This window comes from Piliocolobus tephrosceles, chromosome 13 (genome assembly GCF_002776525.5).
Source record: "Piliocolobus tephrosceles isolate RC106 chromosome 13, ASM277652v3, whole genome shotgun sequence".
In the NCBI taxonomy this organism is placed as follows: Eukaryota; Metazoa; Chordata; class Mammalia; order Primates; family Cercopithecidae; genus Piliocolobus; species Piliocolobus tephrosceles.
In genome coordinates this window covers 36694555-36713992 of record NC_045446.1, presented here as the reverse complement: position 1 = coordinate 36713992, position 19438 = coordinate 36694555, and the positions used below count along the sequence as shown (strand labels likewise).

At 40.1% G+C, this 19438-nt stretch overlaps 1 protein-coding gene across 9 annotated transcripts in view; it reads right to left on the bottom strand.

Annotated features, from left to right (window-relative positions):
- The window catches only part of BDNF (brain derived neurotrophic factor), a 76289-nt gene that overhangs the window by 54342 nt on the left and 2509 nt on the right, over positions 1-19438 (bottom strand). Inside the window, exon 1 of one of the 9 annotated variants that reach the window (XM_023230355.2) lies at positions 19263-19392. The exons of 4 other annotated variants lie outside the window; for them this stretch is intronic. Coding sequence is in view for 1 of the 5 variants with exons in the window: in XM_023230347.2 (XP_023086115.1) it covers positions 415-480 (66 nt within the window). In the remaining 4 variants the exon portion in view is untranslated. Of the gene's footprint in view, positions 1-125; positions 345-414; positions 498-738; positions 1072-19262; positions 19393-19438 lie in introns of those variants that run through there. 4 more of the 9 variants (XM_023230349.2, XM_023230357.2, XM_023230347.2 and 1 more) reach the window with 4 other exon arrangements.

The window sequence follows — 19438 nt, the reverse complement described above, 5'->3', positions numbered from 1 at the left end:
CCCTGCTCGCCCGCGCTACCGATACCCGTTCGGGGCGGCTGCTTAAAGGGAACGCCGCGCCTTTTTCTCGCCCGGGGGACCGAGGGGCTCCCGGGACTCCCCGCTCCCCCAGGGCCTGTCCTCACGTCCTCCCCCGGGTCCCCGCGACATCATCCTGCGAGTCCTGCGCCCTCCCGGGGCGCCCTGGGCAGGACGCCCGCAGCTTCGAGGGGTGTTCCAGCCCCAGCCCCGGGGAACCCCGCGTCCCGCGCCCTCCGCAGAAACCCTGGCTGTGCGCGCTGGGGCGTGAGGGAACGAGTGAGAATCGCACGCCCTGAGGTCTTGCTCCCCTAGCTTTCAACTCTCCCCTTCCTCCCCATCCCAGCACCCAAGTTCTCTGGGAATGGGCGTGCTTTTCCCGGGCCACAGACACACCTTCCCGCACCTTCCCGCACTACGGAGCTTGCGAACGCGAGCACACAATGAAATCGCACAGAGCATGGGGGCTATTGGTTTACTCCGCTGCCTTAAACAAGCCGGCTTAAAGAGTTCGCGCACTGACCTCTCTAGAGTTTGCCTAATAGGAATTCAATCAAGATAATAACAGCATTTTTTATTGATGAACGCCCCCAGATAACGTTACACCAAGTTACTTGTTCCAGCCAGGAAGCCCAGGCAATGACAGACCTCGCTAAAGCCACACGCTTTCTAGCAGACCAAACAGAAAAACGGAAAGAGAAAGAAAGAAAACAAACCCACCTTTTCAGACACTACTTGTCAAAGTAACCATCAAGGCAGCTGCTCTGGGAAAGACTTCGGCCCCAAAACTCCCAGACTCTATTATTTTTTCACGTTCCCTTTGCTTAAAGGGGGGAGGGGGCGCGAGTCTTTGGTGCCCGGTATGTACTCCTTCTGTTCTGCAGCAAAGAAGTTAAATTATTGATAGTGGAAATTGCATGGCGGAGGTAATACTCGCACCCCATCAGCGAGAAGCTCCATTTGATCTCGGCAGAGGCAGGAAGATTTCATGCTAGCTCGCCGGGGGGAGCGGCAGCGAGAGCAGCCCTCTCCGCGGTGAATGGGAAAGTGGGTGGGAGTCCACGAGAGGGCTCCACGGTGCCTTGACGTGCGCTGTCATATGATACCTCCGCTGCCTCGAAATAGACACTCTAGTGCACGAATTACCAGAATCAAAATTCAGCGCATTTAAAATGATACATCTTTTATTAGAAGAGTTCCGTTCCAGGGCATTGCATGCTTTTGCAGATGTTTTCACTTCCAGCCCCAGCAAACACACATATAAGCTAACCCTTTTAATAACGAACCAGGGCAGCAAAGATAAATAAAAAATCTTCTGCTTTAACCAGAGTGGGGGTAGGGGATTCGAGGGTGGGGGCAGAACTGGCTCAGTTAATCCTCCCCCGCCCTCCACCCCCACCACTGCCCGCAGCAAAAGAGCAAATAGTCTTTCGGGTTCCCATTTGCCTGTAGCCAAGACCGGTGGAGAGAACTTATATGGCTAGGGTCCAGAGGACATTTTCAATTATCCATTTGATGAACTCTGTCAACCGTCTACCTGTGTTTCTGCTTTAAGGCTAAATTTTCTTCTCATTAGTTCAACCAATTTGGGCAGACCTTAAAATTTAGAATAAAGAACAAGACAGCAGTACCGTACTTAACTCGGAGTCCCTGGACCTCCTCGGAGCATAAAAATCACCTGAGTGAGTGTTAAAATGAAGGTCCTTTCTCCTGAAATTGTGATTTAGTAGGGGTGGGGCAGGGTCCAGGAATTAGAATTTTAATAAATACCACAAGCAATTCGAATGCAGACAATCTGAAGTCACACTTTGAGAAACACTCTCTTGGGGGTACAACACTGGGTATCAGAGGAATCTCCCACCAAGCCCACACCCAAATTCCGCAGGCAGCTTTCTGTGTATGTGCATTTTTCTGTAATCTCAAAGGGGTTTGACTTAATAATTGCGAAGACTCATTGCTGTAAGAATTTCCCTAAAGACTCCAACATTAATTTTGCTAAAGGGAAAGATTTATAAACAGTTTCCTTTCCTGGACCCTCTTGTGGTTACCAAGAATGTGCTGTTGAACTGAATATATAATATTATTACATACTCAGTTCAGTTTACCTAAGGGTTTACAGTTAACAAAATGAATTCACTAACATTAGCTATTTTAGAACTTCTAAAGACTAGTGACAGAAATTATTTACCCGTTTTATAAAAGAAGAATCCGATCCTCTGCCAGGAAATAATTTACCCACATTCACACAGTGAAGTACCAGGGACAAGACTTCAGTGAACTCAAGAATTCCTGCTAGAAATAACCCTGCTTCCATCTCCCCCACCCTCTAAGTGAAGCTATCTGTTCCTTGGAAGTGTTATCAGAATGTGTGATCATTCAGAGCGCCTTTGCAAATTGTTGGACTAAATAGTCAAATTATTCAAATATATGCATATTCTTCGAGTGTCACACATTTAGCTTTGCACCTCTGTCAACTTGACAGAGCACATGACCAATACAAACTACCCTACAGCACAGATGGTGGAGTTTATTGTGGAATATTTAATGTATGTGAAATACGCAGGCTAACCAGAAAGCAGTAAAGGACAGAGGGCATGAAGCTGGGTACCGTTACCCCAGAGATCCTCTGTGTTGGTTCCCAGGTTGTAAGCTGAATGCAGACATAATTTCTTTTAGTAGCACAATACAGTTTAAAAGGCTAGTGTTATAAACTAAAATAAATAAATAAATAAATACTTGTACTACGTTATAAAGGACTGGAGGGACCCTAGTCCAAACTTTAACTTTGTTAACTTCAAACAGATGCTTCACATTTGCTTGAAAATGAGTTCTACCCTCAGGTTTTTAAGCTCAATTGTAATTTATTTCCTTTCTGAAAAATACCTAGCAAGTTAATGCCAGGAATCTAAGCTAGCATTCAGAATGCTGCTCACTTAGAAGTTATGGCAAATCTTTTTCCTGCTAAATTCACATTGGCACGTCAGCATTTCTGCTGAAGGAAAAAGTGCTCTCATTTCCCAGACTCTGATTGGGTGGGTCTATGGCCAATCTTCTTTTTCCTACTCTCCTTTGGCATTATATAAATAAATGTGTGTATCTTCGCTTTCCAGTGTGTGGTGCAGTTTTACTGAGGAAAAGACAGAGGAGTCAGAAATGTCAGGGATATTTAGAAAGAAAAGAAGATCAAATGCCAATTCAGATAACCATGATGAATCACACCTCTTAACACTTCTAAGCATTTCCAAACTTTCTGATCTGTGATTATAGCATTAGCAAAATTGTATGCGACCAGACTTAAAACACATACTTATTTGCCTTAAAAGTACATCTTACATTCAAAAACAATGAAGCCAAGGTAAACAAAAGTTGTACCAGTGCCTTGCATGGAATTCTAAATATCATTTTTTATTTGCTTAATTCGGGTAGCATATAGAGATAATTCTGGAGACCTAAAATCAAACTTTTTACAAAATTATTTTGTGGGCAAAGATGATGCTGAGAATATAGGGCATGCATTTCTTATTCTTCTTAAAGATTGGCATGTGACATGATTGATATGTTAGGAGCAAAGTTTCCAAGTTTATAATCTGAACATTTTCTCTATTACTAAAATGAGGGAAAGTTTCACAGCTTGAAAAAAAGATGCTACCTATTTCACTTTTGTGGGGCTTAAAAATTAATTGTGAATTCGTCTGGATCTTTATTTCTTTTTGGTTATGTTCTAATATGATCCTAACCCAATGTTCCAGTGGGGACAAAGGTCAGGAAGAAATGTGAATTCCCATCTATTCTTGTCAGGAAATATAAACTAATCCTCATTACCCAAGTGGGAACAGAGGTAGTAGGCTTGACATTGACATGTTTTTTCTATTAATAATTTTAATTGGCTGAGGTCAATTCTATCATTATAAGCATTTTATATTTAATTATGTTTATTTAAGCTTCCTAGTTACTCCTACCTTCAGTCTTCCTTGCAAGAAAAAAAAAAGTTGTCTAGTCTAGTATCAAATAAGTTGGCCTAAAAAAACTGTTGAAAATGTCCGTAATTAGCACAGGGAAAATTCTAAGTAAACAGAAAACTCTGCTACTGAGCAGAATGGCAGAGGTGTTTTCAAATTCATGCTGGATAGTTTGAAAGGCCCAGTCCAATGTTAAACTATGTCACTCACAATCCTTGAAATTCTTGTATAAGGCCTGTCCTGAGAAAACCCTTAAGGGAGACGTAATTTCCCTATTTGTTAGATGGTATATTCTCACTAAGCTTTTTATGAACCATAAGAATAGCTCTATACCATACTCAAATGTGTTCAAATTGGTCAACACCTGTTACAGGAATTATGGAACCAGGCATAGTCATTAGTGGCAGACTAAAGAAAGGAACCACAGCAAGAAACTTTTAGAAGGGCCAAGACTAGGAGAGTAGAACAAGAGGGTCAAAAACTGATTCCATCTGGGAATAATATTTAGTTGGATCAAGAAAAACAACATAGAAACCATTAAGAAACTGTTGAGACTAAACCCCCAAACATATGAGAATCATCAACTTGTAGCCTTCCAAGTTACCAGATTTGTGCTGAAAACATTTAAAAATTAATAATGAAGAATAAATTTGGTTTACTTGTTGTTTCTATAAGTGTGGTCAAAAGGGATGTGAGATTGTGGACATAAGTTAGAGCTGACAGTAATAAATAGCTGTGGTATTAGTTGGTTTTCTAGGAGAAAAGCCATGAGAAGAATTAACAAATTTAAACCAAAGGGTTTCAGGACATTGAATCAGATGAAAGATGAACATTAGCTTATTTTTGAGACTCACCTATTTAGGCTGTATGATGACTGGAGTGAGAGATTTTCTACCCCCAAATTTTATGTTCTTCATGGAAAAAATGGAAAAAGAAAAATATGCAAAAAGATAATTTAGAAAAAAAAAAAACTGAACTTCCTAAAATCAGATTTCAAAAACACACATTAAGAATTTGGCCTACTTTCATGTGATTCTGATATGAATCCACATAGCACCTCTCCTTAGTGGTCTTTTTGATCAAGGACGTGGGCAGGATGTGCAACTGGCCGTCTTTCTACCTCCAGATAGCACAGGCATGGTGAGAATGAAATCCTTAATAGTACATGTGTGAAGAATGGGTTAGGCTTTAGATTGGTCTCGCATACAGAATCATTTGGAAACATCCGAAACTCCTGACTTTCTCAACTTTAGTTTCCTTTCACTTCATAGCTACAGTCTTTCAGTTGATGAAAGATTGCTGGGTATCTACTATCCATCAGAGGCTATTCTATGGGCTGATACAGGCAGATGCATGAAATACATTTTAGTCCTTTACATGCTTATATTCTAGGATGTAAGAGTTGTATTTTAATCCATGGTGCCACTTGCAAATTTCTTAAGCCTAGGAAGTTTTGTTTTATTTTCCCTTGCCGTAGGTTTGGTGTGTAGAAAGATGATGGTAAACATGCCCCTTGTGGCCAGGGAGTGGTAGTGATGGATAAGAAACTTGCTCCCAAAGCTGGAGTGGCACTTAGAGACTGGGGAGGGCCCACCACAGTTAATCAGTCCCCAGTTGTTTTGGTTAGCAGTGTTTTACAAAAGGTAGACAAAGCAGATGGAGTGGATAGGGTGGGAGGGAGGAAATGAGACAATTTTTGTTTGAGACAAATAATTTTTCTAAATATGATAGATAGACCAATAAAAGATAGGTCCAGAAGGGATCTTAAGAGATTATCTCATCTTCCTCACTATTTGTAGGCCTATCATGGCAGACCAGGGAAGTTGACTACACATCCTTCTTCTGGGGAGCTATCTAGAATCCAGCAATGCTGGTGCTTGGAAGTCCTCCTGTAATGCATTTTTTGTTCCTGTTGCAATTTATATCTTATTTCATTTCATTCAACCTTAGTGAAGATGGAGAACAGCTGCTTACTAACCTCCCTGTGTTGTTAAGTCACCACTCAGACTTTTCTCATAGCAAAAGATCAGATCTCACAACCTTTCTTCATAAACTCCAACTTTCAACCCATTAATCATTTCCCTTGGTCTACCCTGGACCTCCTCCAAGGTTTCTATATTTTTCTGAAATTGTGAAGCCCCAAACCAGACATGTGTGTGAAATTATCCAGGGCTTAGGAAACACAGGAGTCATGAATTATCTGAACACAGCTGTTGGGAAAAACTAAAGGGAGGATTCAATCAGATTGACAAATCCTCCCCTTGCAACTTGGAGACAGTGTAATGGTTGTTTAATAAAAAGATGAGCCTTCATAACAAACTATGTCTTCTGTCTTTAGCTTTTAAATGAAGCATTATTTTCAAAACAAACAACTCTTGAATAGAACATTTAGCTTTCACTGTTTTCCTCCTCAACAAAATTGTTTAAGAACCAGTGGCTTTTCTGTATTCCATTTAAAATCCCAAGTTGTAGACCTTTAACATTTAAATTGGATTTGTGCTTTCATATTCTCAGGTGCTTATTATATACTGATATAATTTCTCTCAAATATAAGGTCTATGAAATACGACACTACTTTTGAAGCTTTACCTTTCACCTAAATTGAACCATTTCTTTTCATTTTGTCTGCACACAAAATCCAGTTAGAATAAAGTGAATAAAACTAAGTTGAATTCAGTAAAAAAGAATTATGCTAACCTACATAATACCTAGAATCAAGTCTTCATAAACTCATCAAGTATGTCTCCATTATGGCCTTACAACCCAATGTGACCAAATCATGGGATCAGTAGAGATATTGTTCCCATTACCCATGGTTGTCTGTTCAGGAGATATTCTATGGTGACTGTAAAATCAATCCAATTGGTCCAAGAAGATATGAAGCCAGATATAGAATAAAGTTTTAGCACTCTAAAAAGAAATAGGGTAGCAAAGGAGAATGTTTACTTCCTCTTCATAATATCTCCTTGAGAAATCGTCTGGGGACTTGGTAACGAAAAAGAGACTACTACAAGTGTTTGCTGTAAGTGGGTACTACTGAAACCTTAGTCAGCCAGTGAGAGGGACCAAGGAGTGATAAGTCTAGTTGAATATAGGAAAGGCTGATGCTGATACAGATGAATAGGACAAATATAGTTTCATAAAAGTTGAAGACAGAGAGATGGGGTGGAATGGGGAATGAATTGGTGAGAGTACAGCTATGAATTTAAATTCCAACCCCCATAATTGTTTTTTTGTTTGGTTGGTAGTCACTGCCGTGTATGTACTCTGGGAAATTACTTCTTTTTTGCTGCTTGGACAGTAGTCATGACCTGGGAATGGGGGGTCGTGTGTGTGGGAGGTGAGATATTATATGGCTAGATATCCAATTTTGGAAGTCGGATGTCGATGCCGTAATTCAAACTAAATATATTTCTGAGACACAAACTAAGACCATAGTCAGTTTTCCTCAAGACAGTTTCCATGCTGAATTAGAAAAATGAAGACCAACACTTCCTTTATTACCAGATTTCATGTGTCTCCCAAATGCAGTAAAATGTTTAATATTGAGGATCTTTTATTTCATAGGCATGTTTTCCTGAAGGCCTTGAAAAGAATGAGCCAAACATATGACCATCCACTGGCCTTTTTAATTTAAATAAGTTCCCAGTGTAAACAACGAAGTTAGCTTTGCTTTGTTCGTCCCTTTATGTTGATACTAAATACTGATTTGAACTACTATTCTCACATAATAAACATATTCTTATAGCATTATAACCAGATTGTGGATGTAGATCATGTTAGAACTACTTTGCAAGCCAAATTCCATCACCTTCCATCTTGTCTGCACATAAAAACTAATTAGAGCAAAGTGAGTAAAAATAAGTTGAATTCCATAAAGAAGAATCATGCTAATCTACATGATGCCAATTTATCTCAAAAGTATGTACAAGTTTGACATATTCTTCACTATTTCTTAGATTAATGTTGTTTTCTAATGTCACTTTTTATCATTGTACTTTTGGAAATTCATATTGTTATTTATATGATTTTGCTCTCTGTTTCTAGAAAGCATTTATAAAACATCAAATTTACCCTTTAGTTAATCGATGTTTATAAGAGCACAATTTTAGAAGAGTATTTAGTAATAAAAGTTAATCACAAAAGCAGAATTATATGTATGGATATTATATGAGGAACAAAGAAATTGCTCCAAAGAGTATTTCGTTGTAACATAAGGAAGGTTTAAAAATAAAAATTTTAAATGAGCAAAAGTTTTCTAACGTTTTAAGAGTAGGGATATTAATAAATACAATTAATTTTAGAAGTCCTCTTTTTTTTTTTTTTTTTTTTCGATACAGAGTTTCATTCTGTCGCCCAGGCTGGAGTGCAATGGTGTGATCTTGGTTCACTGCAACCTCTGCTTCCTGGGTTCAAGCGATTCTCCTGCCTCAGCCTCCCAAGTAGCTGGGATTACAGGCATATGCCACCATGCCCGGCTCATTTTTTAAGTTTTAGTAGAGACGGAGTTTCCCCATATTGGTCAGGCTGGTCTCGAACTCCTGACCTCAGGTGATCCACCCGCCTCAGCATCCCAAAGAGCCGGGATTACAGGCGTGAGCCACCGTGCCTGGCTAGAATTCCTCTTTCATTTCTTGATCACTTTGAGGAAAATATAGGAGTCGTTGTTGTTTTCTTGGGGTGGAGGACCAGGAGTGAAAAGAATTTTGTCACTGAAAATCAAATAAAGCTGTTGTCAAATCTCAGATAAAAGAACCAAATGAAGTAACTCTGAAACAAGTAATAATATAGGAATCAATGAAAACTTGAAGTTTCAAAGTTTAGCTAGTGTCTCAATAGTCATAAAATAACTACAGGATATTTAAGAAGTATAAAGTATAATTAGTTTTGTCCTACCATTTTGAAATTAATAATATCTTAGTAGAATGCTATTAAAGTGTTGTTATACTTATGTATTAGTAATTAATGTTTTTAATTTTATTTTGAACATTAATTAAAATCTTGCACAGACTGTCCATTGTTTCCTTTTGATATGACTATTAGGAAGTAGAAGAAATATCTTTGTCATATGATATTATTATTATTATTATTATTATTATTATTATTATTTTTAGACAGAGTCTCGCTCTGTTGCCCAGGCTGGAGTGCAGTGGCGTGATCTCTGCTCACTGCAAGCTCCACCTCCCGGGTTCACGCCATTCTCCTGCCTCAGCCTTCTGAGTAGCTGGGACTACAGGCGCCCGCCACCACGCCCAGCTAATTTTTTTGTATTTTTAGTAGAGATGGGGTTTCATCGTGTTAGCCAGGATGGTCTCCATCTCCTGACCTCATGATCCACCTGCCTCGGCCTCCCAAAGTGCTGGGGTTACAGGCGTGAGCCACCGCGCCCGTCCTGTTGTATAATATTATTTTAAGGCCCAGATAGCAGTCAAAGGAACTTGGGTCCTAATTTAAACTGTCAGTTTCTGGTCATGTAACCTGGGCAAGTGACTTCACTAGCCCAGGATTGTTCAGATAGATACCTTAAGGGCCATATAATTGTTTATTGAATAAATTGAGAGATCTACCACTGTGCACGTCAGTTGCTCAATCAATAAAATGAAGTCAGTGGGCCACAAACTGAGTTTGCTAAACCTGGCGACACATTCAGACCTTATCTCAGAAAGAAGAGATGATTTAGGTGATTTCAATGCATGAGGGGAATCAGTGAGCTAGATCATTTGTAAGGTACTTTTTCTATCTAAATTTGAACTCCTTTCAGGAACTGTAGATCATTTGGAAACTAAACTTGGAATTCATGCAATTATTTCCCATGATTTTAGGGGAAATAATTGCATGAATTTCAAGTTTAATTTACCAAATGATCTACAGTTTCTGAGCCAAGGTAAGGATTTATAGTCTTCCAGCCATCATATTACTTAGTTATCTCTGACAAAGCTTTAGGTGGACTTTTTCATACATCAAAATGTCCTTCAAGATCATCCCTTTCTGCTAGGCTGCTTTCAGAGCTCTGGGACATATCAAATCCATTATGTGTTCATGGTGTCCTTCCCTGAATAAATCAGAGTGGAGGTGGGATGAAGTCTCTCCATGGATTTCCACGTCTTTGATTACTTATATGACTTTGGCAGCTCTGCAGAGACCACTGACTTGTGTGCTATCTAAGACATAACGGTATGCATCCAATCCCTCATTTAAAACCACATCTTTCTAGGAGCTGCTTTCTAGGAGGAAGATGGATGAAGTAAATATATCAGGAAGATGCCCAAGTAGATACACGACTCCCTGACCCAGGATATATCCCAGCTTAGTTTCTGGAGCTAGTATCCAGAATTCTGAGTTGGTGCAAAGACACAAAAGACCCAGACACCAATTCCTGGCATGCTCCCAAATGAGATGCTATTTTCAGGAAAGTTGCAAGTTTGGAGTGGATCCTTTGGAGGAAGAGCATTGAATTGCACAAGGAAAGCCAATAAACATTTTAGTCCCCAACAGGGACTATAAGCCTTGTAATTACGTTTTAGACTGTGCTTGTCCATCCTCTTCTTCTCTGTATCTGTAAACAACATGTTAGCTTTGGAGGTTTGTCATCCACTGTGTGTCTTTGGAGAGGGTGTTCCTCATCACAGCATCTGCAGTATTATAGCCAGTAACAGCTCAAAAAGGCAAACTTATGAAATGGCTTCTAAACATACTAAATCCTAATCCAAACAATTTATAACATTTCTTACTCAATAACTCTCAGAAGTCAACTAACTTGGAACTGCCCTAAACAAGTTAAGAAAGGAGTCAGACATCATCCATTGGGTTAATAAACTAAAGTGGAAGAAAGAACATGAAGGTGAAAAGTTTCAGATTCTAATCTCTTCAGTGACTATATACTCATCCCTGGATAATTCTGTATCTTGATAGTGTTTTAAGTGTGATGATAATTATAATAATAACAGCTAAGACTGAACAGTGATTTGCAGATTAGTGATTAAAAGAAGGGCGTTGACATTAGACAGACCTAAGTTTGAACCCAGCTTTGCCACTTATTGGATCTGCTAATTTAAGATAGTAAATTAATTACTGATGCCTCAGTTTCCTTATCTTTTTTTTTTTTTTTTTGAGACGGAGTCTTGCTCTGTGGCCCAGGCTGGACTGCAGTGGCCAGATCTCAGCTCACTGCAAGCTCCGCCTCCCGGGTTTACACCATTCTCCTGCCTCAGCCTCCCGAGTAGTTGGGACTACAGGTGCCCACCACCTCGCCCGGCTAGTTTTTTGTATTTTTTAGTAGAGACGGGGTTTCACTGTGTTAGCCAGGATGGTCTCGATCTCTTGACCTCGTGATCCGCCTGTCTCGGCCTCCCAATCCTTATCTTTAAAAGAAAAATAATCATCTTTGCCTAGAAAGATTGTTGTGAGGATTCCATGAACTATGGAAATGCAGAATGCTTACCATAGCGAGCTCAACAATGTTAGATTTTATTATTAATGTATATGATCCTCACCAAACATTTTAACACTTTTTCCATTTTATGATTATGAAATTAGCTATTTGAAAAACTCTCATTGGTTAGCAAAGATCAAAATGATTCTAAAGTAGCACTCCTGGAAATGAATTGTGAGACTCATGGCCATCTCAAAGAGTTGTGGTCAAGATCTTGTAAGAAAATGTGCATGTAAACCATCTGATAATGGAAGACCCAGATTAAATCTGGGTGGTAGCTATAAGATGGGGAGGCATAAATTTATAGTAGACTTTGGAATCAGAAAACTTTGGGTTTCAAGTTTAGCTTCCCCACTTCAGATTTTCTGTGTCAGTTTGGGCAAGTTACTTAAATTCTCTGAGCTCTAGTTTTCTTAATCTATCTCTGAGAGTTGCTTTGAGGGTTAAGTAATATATGCCAAATACAAAACAAATAATAGCACTGGATGAATGCAGAATAAATGTCATCCCACACAATTACAATGTGCATATCCTTTCCCATGGTGTAGTAATGACAAACAGGAAGAGTTTCAGTAATCTGTTGGGTTAGTGAGGTCAGAACAGGTATTTTAAGCAATGTTGAGTTAATGACCAGAATCTGAACTTTTTATCTTTTTCAATGGAGTTATGGATTGCTAGGGTAATGGGGTTGTGCTGGTGATACTAAAGATAAACGTTAGAGTAATAGCAAGCTCAGTCAATAGAAACATGCTTACCATGCCCTGGCCTTCTCAGTATTTGGTCCTTTCCTCACTTGGCAGCTTGTGTAATAGCAAATGTGAATTTTAAACGTTTTCTCCCAATGCCAGTTTCCTTTTGCCAGGAAGGAAACCACAATGGCTAATGTTGACATTGACTAAATTAACATTTCTGAATCTATGCTGTGTTAATAAGTGCTTCTCAAATGTCCTGTTGTTAAATATGTGTAGGAAATGTTACACAGTAGTATTTGCGTGCTTTCCCACCAGTATACATCACAGATACCTTCATATCACATGTCAGTTTTATAGATACTTCAAAACACATTGATACTTATCATTACTTCAAAATCATAATATTTTTCTTGCTGTTAGACCTTATTTAATGCATTAAAAAGCATATATATTTACTATATCACATATGTTATTTTAAATGTTTTTATGACTGTACATCAATTCCTTTGGCTTCCTTTGTAATCTTACATGTTTATTTCATTCACTTAGAATTTTTTTTTTTTTGAGACAAAGTCTCACTGTGTCGCCCAGGCTATAGTGCAGTGGCTGATCTCGGCTCACTGCAACCTCTACCTCCCAGGTTCAAGTGATTCTCATGCCTCAGCCTTCCAAGCAGGTGGGATTACAGGTACATGCCACCATGTCCAGCTAATTTTTTGTTTTCGGTAAAGACAGGGTTTTGCCATGTTGGCCAGGCTGGTCTGGAACTCCTGACCTCAAGTGATCCACTCACCTCGGCCTCCCAAAGTGTTGGGATTATAGGCGTTAGCCACTGTGCTGGGCATCAGAGCAATTCTTAAACATTGATTATAGAAGTTATTGGCAAGGAAGACGTCCTTAGCAGAGGGGGAAGGTGAAAGCAGAAGAAATCATTGTTCCTACTAAAGTAGCCAGAACAACAATGAGCATGCAAGGTAGAGAACAGTCAATTGAAGAGCCCCTGTATAATTAGAACTCCATCGCAACTTCCCTTTTTATTTCTCAATTTTCTCCACATTCCCTTTCTTTTCTCTATTCACTCACCCTGCAATGCCCTATCCCAAAGGCTTTGGATGTTTGTGGCACATTTCTGCAATCACCTAATTTGTGAATTTTTTCCCCCACAGTAAACTTATTACTTAGAGACAGGAGGTGGTTGATATATTTCCTTAAAGCTGCAGGGATCAATTCTAACTCCTTTTGGTACTGATGACCAAGGTGCTCCAAGGAAATTTCTAGATAGCATAACATTATAACATGCACTCTGGGAGCAAAGATCTCAGTGCATTTTCTGTTGCTGTTTAGGAAAATTGTTGGATCGCCTTTCCCAGGATGCGAAGATTTTGGAGTGGATTTAATATTCACTCAGAGGTTAAAAACTTTGACAAAGTACATTTTACTTCCTGTAGTGGTCTCGGAAATGCCCACAGTGGGTCAAAATGTCCCATACAAGCTACAGCTTTCTCCCAGCTTCAGGCTGAATTGTTAAATCCAGAGGTCACGTGTCGCTAAACTGCTGGTTTTTAGAAACTAGACTTTAAAGATTTTTTTATTTTTAAATTAATATTTTGTAATATATTCTGCCATTTGTCTAAAATAGAATTCAAGAATGATGTCTGTTATCCCCAGTGCATCAGAAGTTATTTTAAATATGGCATCTTTATAAAAGTCAATAGCTGCCTCATCAAAGGGCAATCATGTCTAGTGTGGGTGGCTGTGCCAATTGTTTTTGAACTACTGCAGCAATCTAGCCAATCCCAGGGAATGGCTTGCAGTCTTCCTACACCCACATTTTTTTTCTTAATTATCTCCACCAGGCTGAGTTAGTTAAGGACAGATCTATAGCATTTCCTGGATGTCAAAATGCCCACACACCTTCTGCAATCCTTGGGCTACCCGCTCCCTTTCATGTTTCTTTTGGCTTGTCCATCTAATTATCTATTATCATGTGTATATAATGCATTATTCATGAGACCCAGGCCATTTCAGGATGTAATATCTTTGATTTTAAAATGGAATGACCTGAAAAATTAGAACTTCTGCTTGCACAAAGAAAATAAACAGTAAATTTGATAGTGGGTCTTTCATCGCACCACCTGCTTTTAAAAATAATCCGCAGAAATTTGAGATCACTCTCTAAATTAAAACTTTCTCAGTCATCATTCCATAAATGAACAGGTTCAACACCAAGATTCCTTCTATTCTGGGTCCGAATATATTGCTTTGATTTTTTCATGATATACTTCTTAACAAGTTAAAAATTTGTGGTACCCCAAATTGTAAATCATCAAAAGTTAGGGTAACTTAGCCTTACTTTCCCCAACACTGCAAGAAATAGTTATAGACTATATCTTTTATATCACTCAAACTTGGGACGGAAATGGAATATGGAGGTTATTCTGAGAACATCTCTTTTGTTTTATGTGTGAGGAAGCAGAGATCAAGAGTGACTGATTGACTTTTTTAGGTACTGACAAGCGGTTGGAAGTAAAACCTAAACTCAGGCTTTTAATCTTATTCACTGTGTTCTCTTGAAAAAAGGAATTTTATGAGTCTAGAAGTCTGTACCCTTCTAAGGACTGGAACAAATAAAGAGACCAGTCTTTGTCTCTAGGCCACAAGATCCACCAAGATAGGGATCATTTGGTCTTATTTATTCTTGAATCTCCAGATTGTAATACAGTTCCTGGCACATAATGGCAAATAACGTGTTGCAAATTAATACTTACAAAATAAAATTATGAATGCTAGAGTCTCTATAGAAAGTATACCTTTTGGGCAAAACGGGAAACGGTCAGCCAAGCTCATGATCCACATAAGTATCAGAACATCTACCAAGATAAACAAGTACCCAGCGTCCAAGACTGGGATGAAATTCCAGAGGGTCAAAAGAAAACAAGCCAGCATGAATTCATGTATAAGATATGGGCTGGGCTAAGTGACCTCTGAGAACCTTCCCAGACCCCAGATTCTATGACTCACAAGTAAAAGTAATGTACATCTTGGCTTTGGCTCTTGTTATTCTCTGTATTTGTTTTTTGGGGAATTAGCAACTATGACTTAGATGGTATGTCAACTAGAGGAAGAGTTCTGCTGTCTTTGAGTTTCTAACTGTGGCAGAGGGAAATACTGTCTTAGGAAGGCTAGTTAAAACTTTCCATTAGGCCTGAAAATTTCGAAAACTATTTGTAGACAATGTTTTTATTTTAATTAAATAAATCAAAATAGGAGAAAATAATGTCTACAGCTCCTCTGATGCCTTAGTGGAGTTTAAGGCAGCATGGTCTAGAGAGGAACAAACACAAATTTCCTTAAAATTTGAAGAAAGATTCTGAGTTAGTCTTTACATCTTACTGGTAGTGTAGTATTAGATAATTCTGCACCTTACTTTTCTCATCTGTAAAAGGTGATTGGTGATTCCTACCTTACATGACTAATAAGGAAATCAAATGAAACCTGTAAAGAGCTGTCAAAGTACTATATGAATCTAAAGTGTCATTACTAGGAAATACAAATAAAGTCTGCACTGCTGCAGAAAAATGTCTTCTAGGACTATTTTATAATGTTGGAAAGAAAGAAGAAAAAAATATCCACCAGAATTTTTAAAAACTCAGAATGAACACTCCAAAAATTACCAAATGAGATTAGAGGCAGGGATAAAGAATTCATCCTTCCATCTCTGCACCATAGTGTTTTAGGGGTATTAATCTTTATGAAACATGTGTATCTTTCTCAAAAGACACTTGTTAAAGCAGCAGTTCTACATTCCGAAGTAAAAGAGGAAAGATGTCATATTTTTGAAACTATAATCACCTTTAAGCCAAAAAGGGGAGAAATTTTTTTGTTGTTGAAAAATTTAATCTTTCTTGCTTTAAGACCTCTATTTCCATAGCACTCAATGATGGTAAGCTTTCACTAGATGCTAATGTTTATTTTTATTGCTAAGTACTACACAATGTTCTTGACATAGATTATGGCATGTAAATTTAAGAGACTCACTGCTTGTTAAATTCCCACTAGAAAACACACACAGAGACACACACGCCCATACACACACACACACACACACACACACACACACACACACACACACACAGAGCAGTAGCAGATCAGCAGAGAAAGACACCAGCCAAAGAAAGATAATTTGAGATACTTCTGAGGTAGCAGTTGTAAAATTAAAATAAGCAACTCATTAAATTATCCATAGAGTGAAAAGAAAGCTGCAAAAATAGATATTTTTCTGGCAAGTCAGTGCTTTTCAGAACAAATTTAGTTTTCAGCAGAGCTTTTAAATCTGATGATATCAGTTCATATTCATTAGAGTTATTTAAATGGTTAGACTAGTTTGTCTTAATTAAAATCAAAGAGTAGCTTTACTGGCCTTTGATAGAAGTATATTTAATAAAAAATATGCTCAGTTAGACATCATTTTAACTGACAGATTGTAAGCAATATGATCAAGTGAATGTTACTTGAGCAAGTTTGAGTCTGGTCCCAAAAATCACAGAATTAAAAAATAAAAACCCTTTGTAAATCATGCTTTAATGCTGGTTTTCCCTTATTTCTGTTTGTTGGCTGATTATCTATTTTGTGGTCATCCAGTCCCTTGCCTTCTTTCTCTCACTGCCTAATTTTGGAATGTTGTTTCTTACTAAAGCTTCCCCTAGAGGACAGGCCAGGAAAAGGAAAGAAACTAAATTCACCATCTTCTCTTCTTATTAAGAATTTAGATCAGAGATTTGATGGGGAAAGAGTCTGGCAAATGAAATGGAAAGCTTATGTATGTTGATTTTAGATATTTAAAAACCTTCTTTCCAATGTACAATAGACAATTGAAAAATAATATTTTATAAGCCAACTAATCCCCACTTACTACCTTGAGCATATACATTAGACTAAGTTTTAAAATAACTAGTACTCTGGTTCAATCAAATGAAAATGCTATATGCAAAGAGAATGTCATAATGATACCTCCTATTTATGGAGTGCCTGCTTCCCAGTTTGCAAAGCCCTTATGGACATTCTCTTCAATCCTCCAAAAATTGCTGTGTTGTAGGTCTTACTATCAATGACACTGAAAAAGCTACTGGCAGGATGCATATATTCTCATCTGAATCAATACTGGTATACTCCATTGGGGGAGCTAGACCAAGCTAAAATCTCACATACAGAAATATTAATATGCAAGACCAGGGAGTATAAAAGTAGGCTAGGTTACTGTTAATTTAATAGCAGCTAGGTTAAAATTCTCTCTTTCCTCTTTCTTCCCTTCTCTCTGTCACCTTCTAGTCTTCTGACTGATTCCAAGCAGGACAATTGGAATGTCTTGTCTTCATGCTGAAGAGCTCTTGGTAAATACACATAAACAGTGAATATCAGGTGCAGCATTCTTAAAGTGATATTCATTTCCACAACAGTTTAGGTGAAACCATGTTATCTTACAAGTCGAGTTTGTGTGTGTGTGTGTGTGTGTGTGTGTGTGTGTGTGTGTGTATGTAGAGGATGACGTGACACTTTTGAGGTTTATTTAAGCTGTTAAAGATCTCAAGGTTACAAGACTTAGACTGTCAAGCATTTTTCCTCCCAGGGACACGAAATCTACAATTTTCTCGGTTCAATTGTCAGCTAAATTGGCAAGTCAACTAAAAGGATAATAATATTCCCTTAACGATGCATTCATCTGAAGCCCTAGCAACTGTATTAGGCAGCAGCGAGTATTCTCTAGCAAGGGATGGCGCGGGGAGAGGGAACTCTGCAATTTAGAGTGACAGATGATTTCTTTCCCATCCATCAAGCTGCCTCAAAATGTCACAATATTTACACCTCTTTCTTGGTGAATTAGAATCCAGAGACAAGCAGACAGAAAGAAAAAAATAATAATTCCGGCCGGTTGCCGCCTGATTGGGAAAAGCAAGCGTTGCACCTTTAAATTCTGCTCCTCCATTCCCCATTCCGCGCACCCCCCCCCTCCCTTCCCGGGATTTTGCAATAAATCTCCCAGTTCTGCGTTCAGCCCTGCAGATCCGTATTTAAAACAGCACCATCTGGGAAGGGTGGGTGGCGATGGTGATGCGGGCGCCTTGGAGTTCCTTTGCAGCACGCTTGGAATTGCATCAGACTGATCAGAAATCCCCCCGCCCCCAAGCCCAGCCCCTCCCGCCACGCTCCCTTGCCCGCCCCTCCCCTTCCCTCCCCTCCCTTCGCGTAGATCTGACTGAGAAAACGACTGGATCTCGGAACAATCTGTGCCCCATTCGCTGCAGGCTTGCTCCGTAAACCCTACCCTACGCTCCCTTTGTGTGCCGAGCAGCCTATCACCGTCATCTGATCCTAGCGCCTGTTTTTTATTTTTTCCTTCTAAATTTCCACAATATCCTCGCGTCGCCTATGAATCCACCTGCGCAGAGTTGGGATTCTTTCTTTCGTTCGTTAAAACAGCCAAGTCTTGAGTTTCGGAAATAGGTTTTTCCTACGTTCCCCTCACCTCTACCCCAAGCCCTTGCCTTTTAATTAAGAAGAGCTGATCTGGGAGGAGTCCAGAACCACCAAGCCCTGGGGCGAAAACTGCCACCAGGCACGACTCTGTGGCCGGAACAAAAGGCCTGAGAAGGGGGTGGGGGTGAGGGTTATAGGAATTGTGGAGAGGCTGGTGGCCCCCGCCCAGGGGCGCCTAAGTCCCTGAGCTTCCCGAAGAGTGGCAAGAGGACAACGCAGCCGCGCGTTCCGGCAGTTCGCGGTCCCTCGGGGGTGCAGGCGGGGGCGGGAGAGGTAGAACACTGGCTGGGCGGCTCCGCGCCGCTTCCATCTCACCCGCCAAGCCCCCCACCTCCACCCCACGCCAGTCCCCCGGCCCACCCGGGTGGCGGCTGTGGCTCAACGACTAGCCAGCCACCCTCCACCGGTGCCTCCGGACGCAACCTCGCCCTGGCAGGGCATTCTACGCGCCCAGCTGATTGGTGGCTCTGTCCAGCCGCCACACGGAGCTACGAATGTTCTTCTCCACCGCCTCCAGCCGCCCAGGCCCCCTCGCCCGGCCCGTTCCCTGGCTCTTCGGTCCGGAAAGGACCTTCTACTCCCAGGCAGAGGCCCCCCTTTCCCTGAGTTACCCCGACTGACTCGGACCTGGGCTCAGTGAGGCATCCGGCCCGGCTGGGGAGCGGAGCGCGGTCTCGGCAGCTCCCCTTCCCTTGAGAAAGCGGGAGCCCTCTAAGCCAGCGCCCGAAACTCGCGGGAAGGGAGGACAGAAGGAAAACACACACACACACACACACACACACACACACACACACACACACACA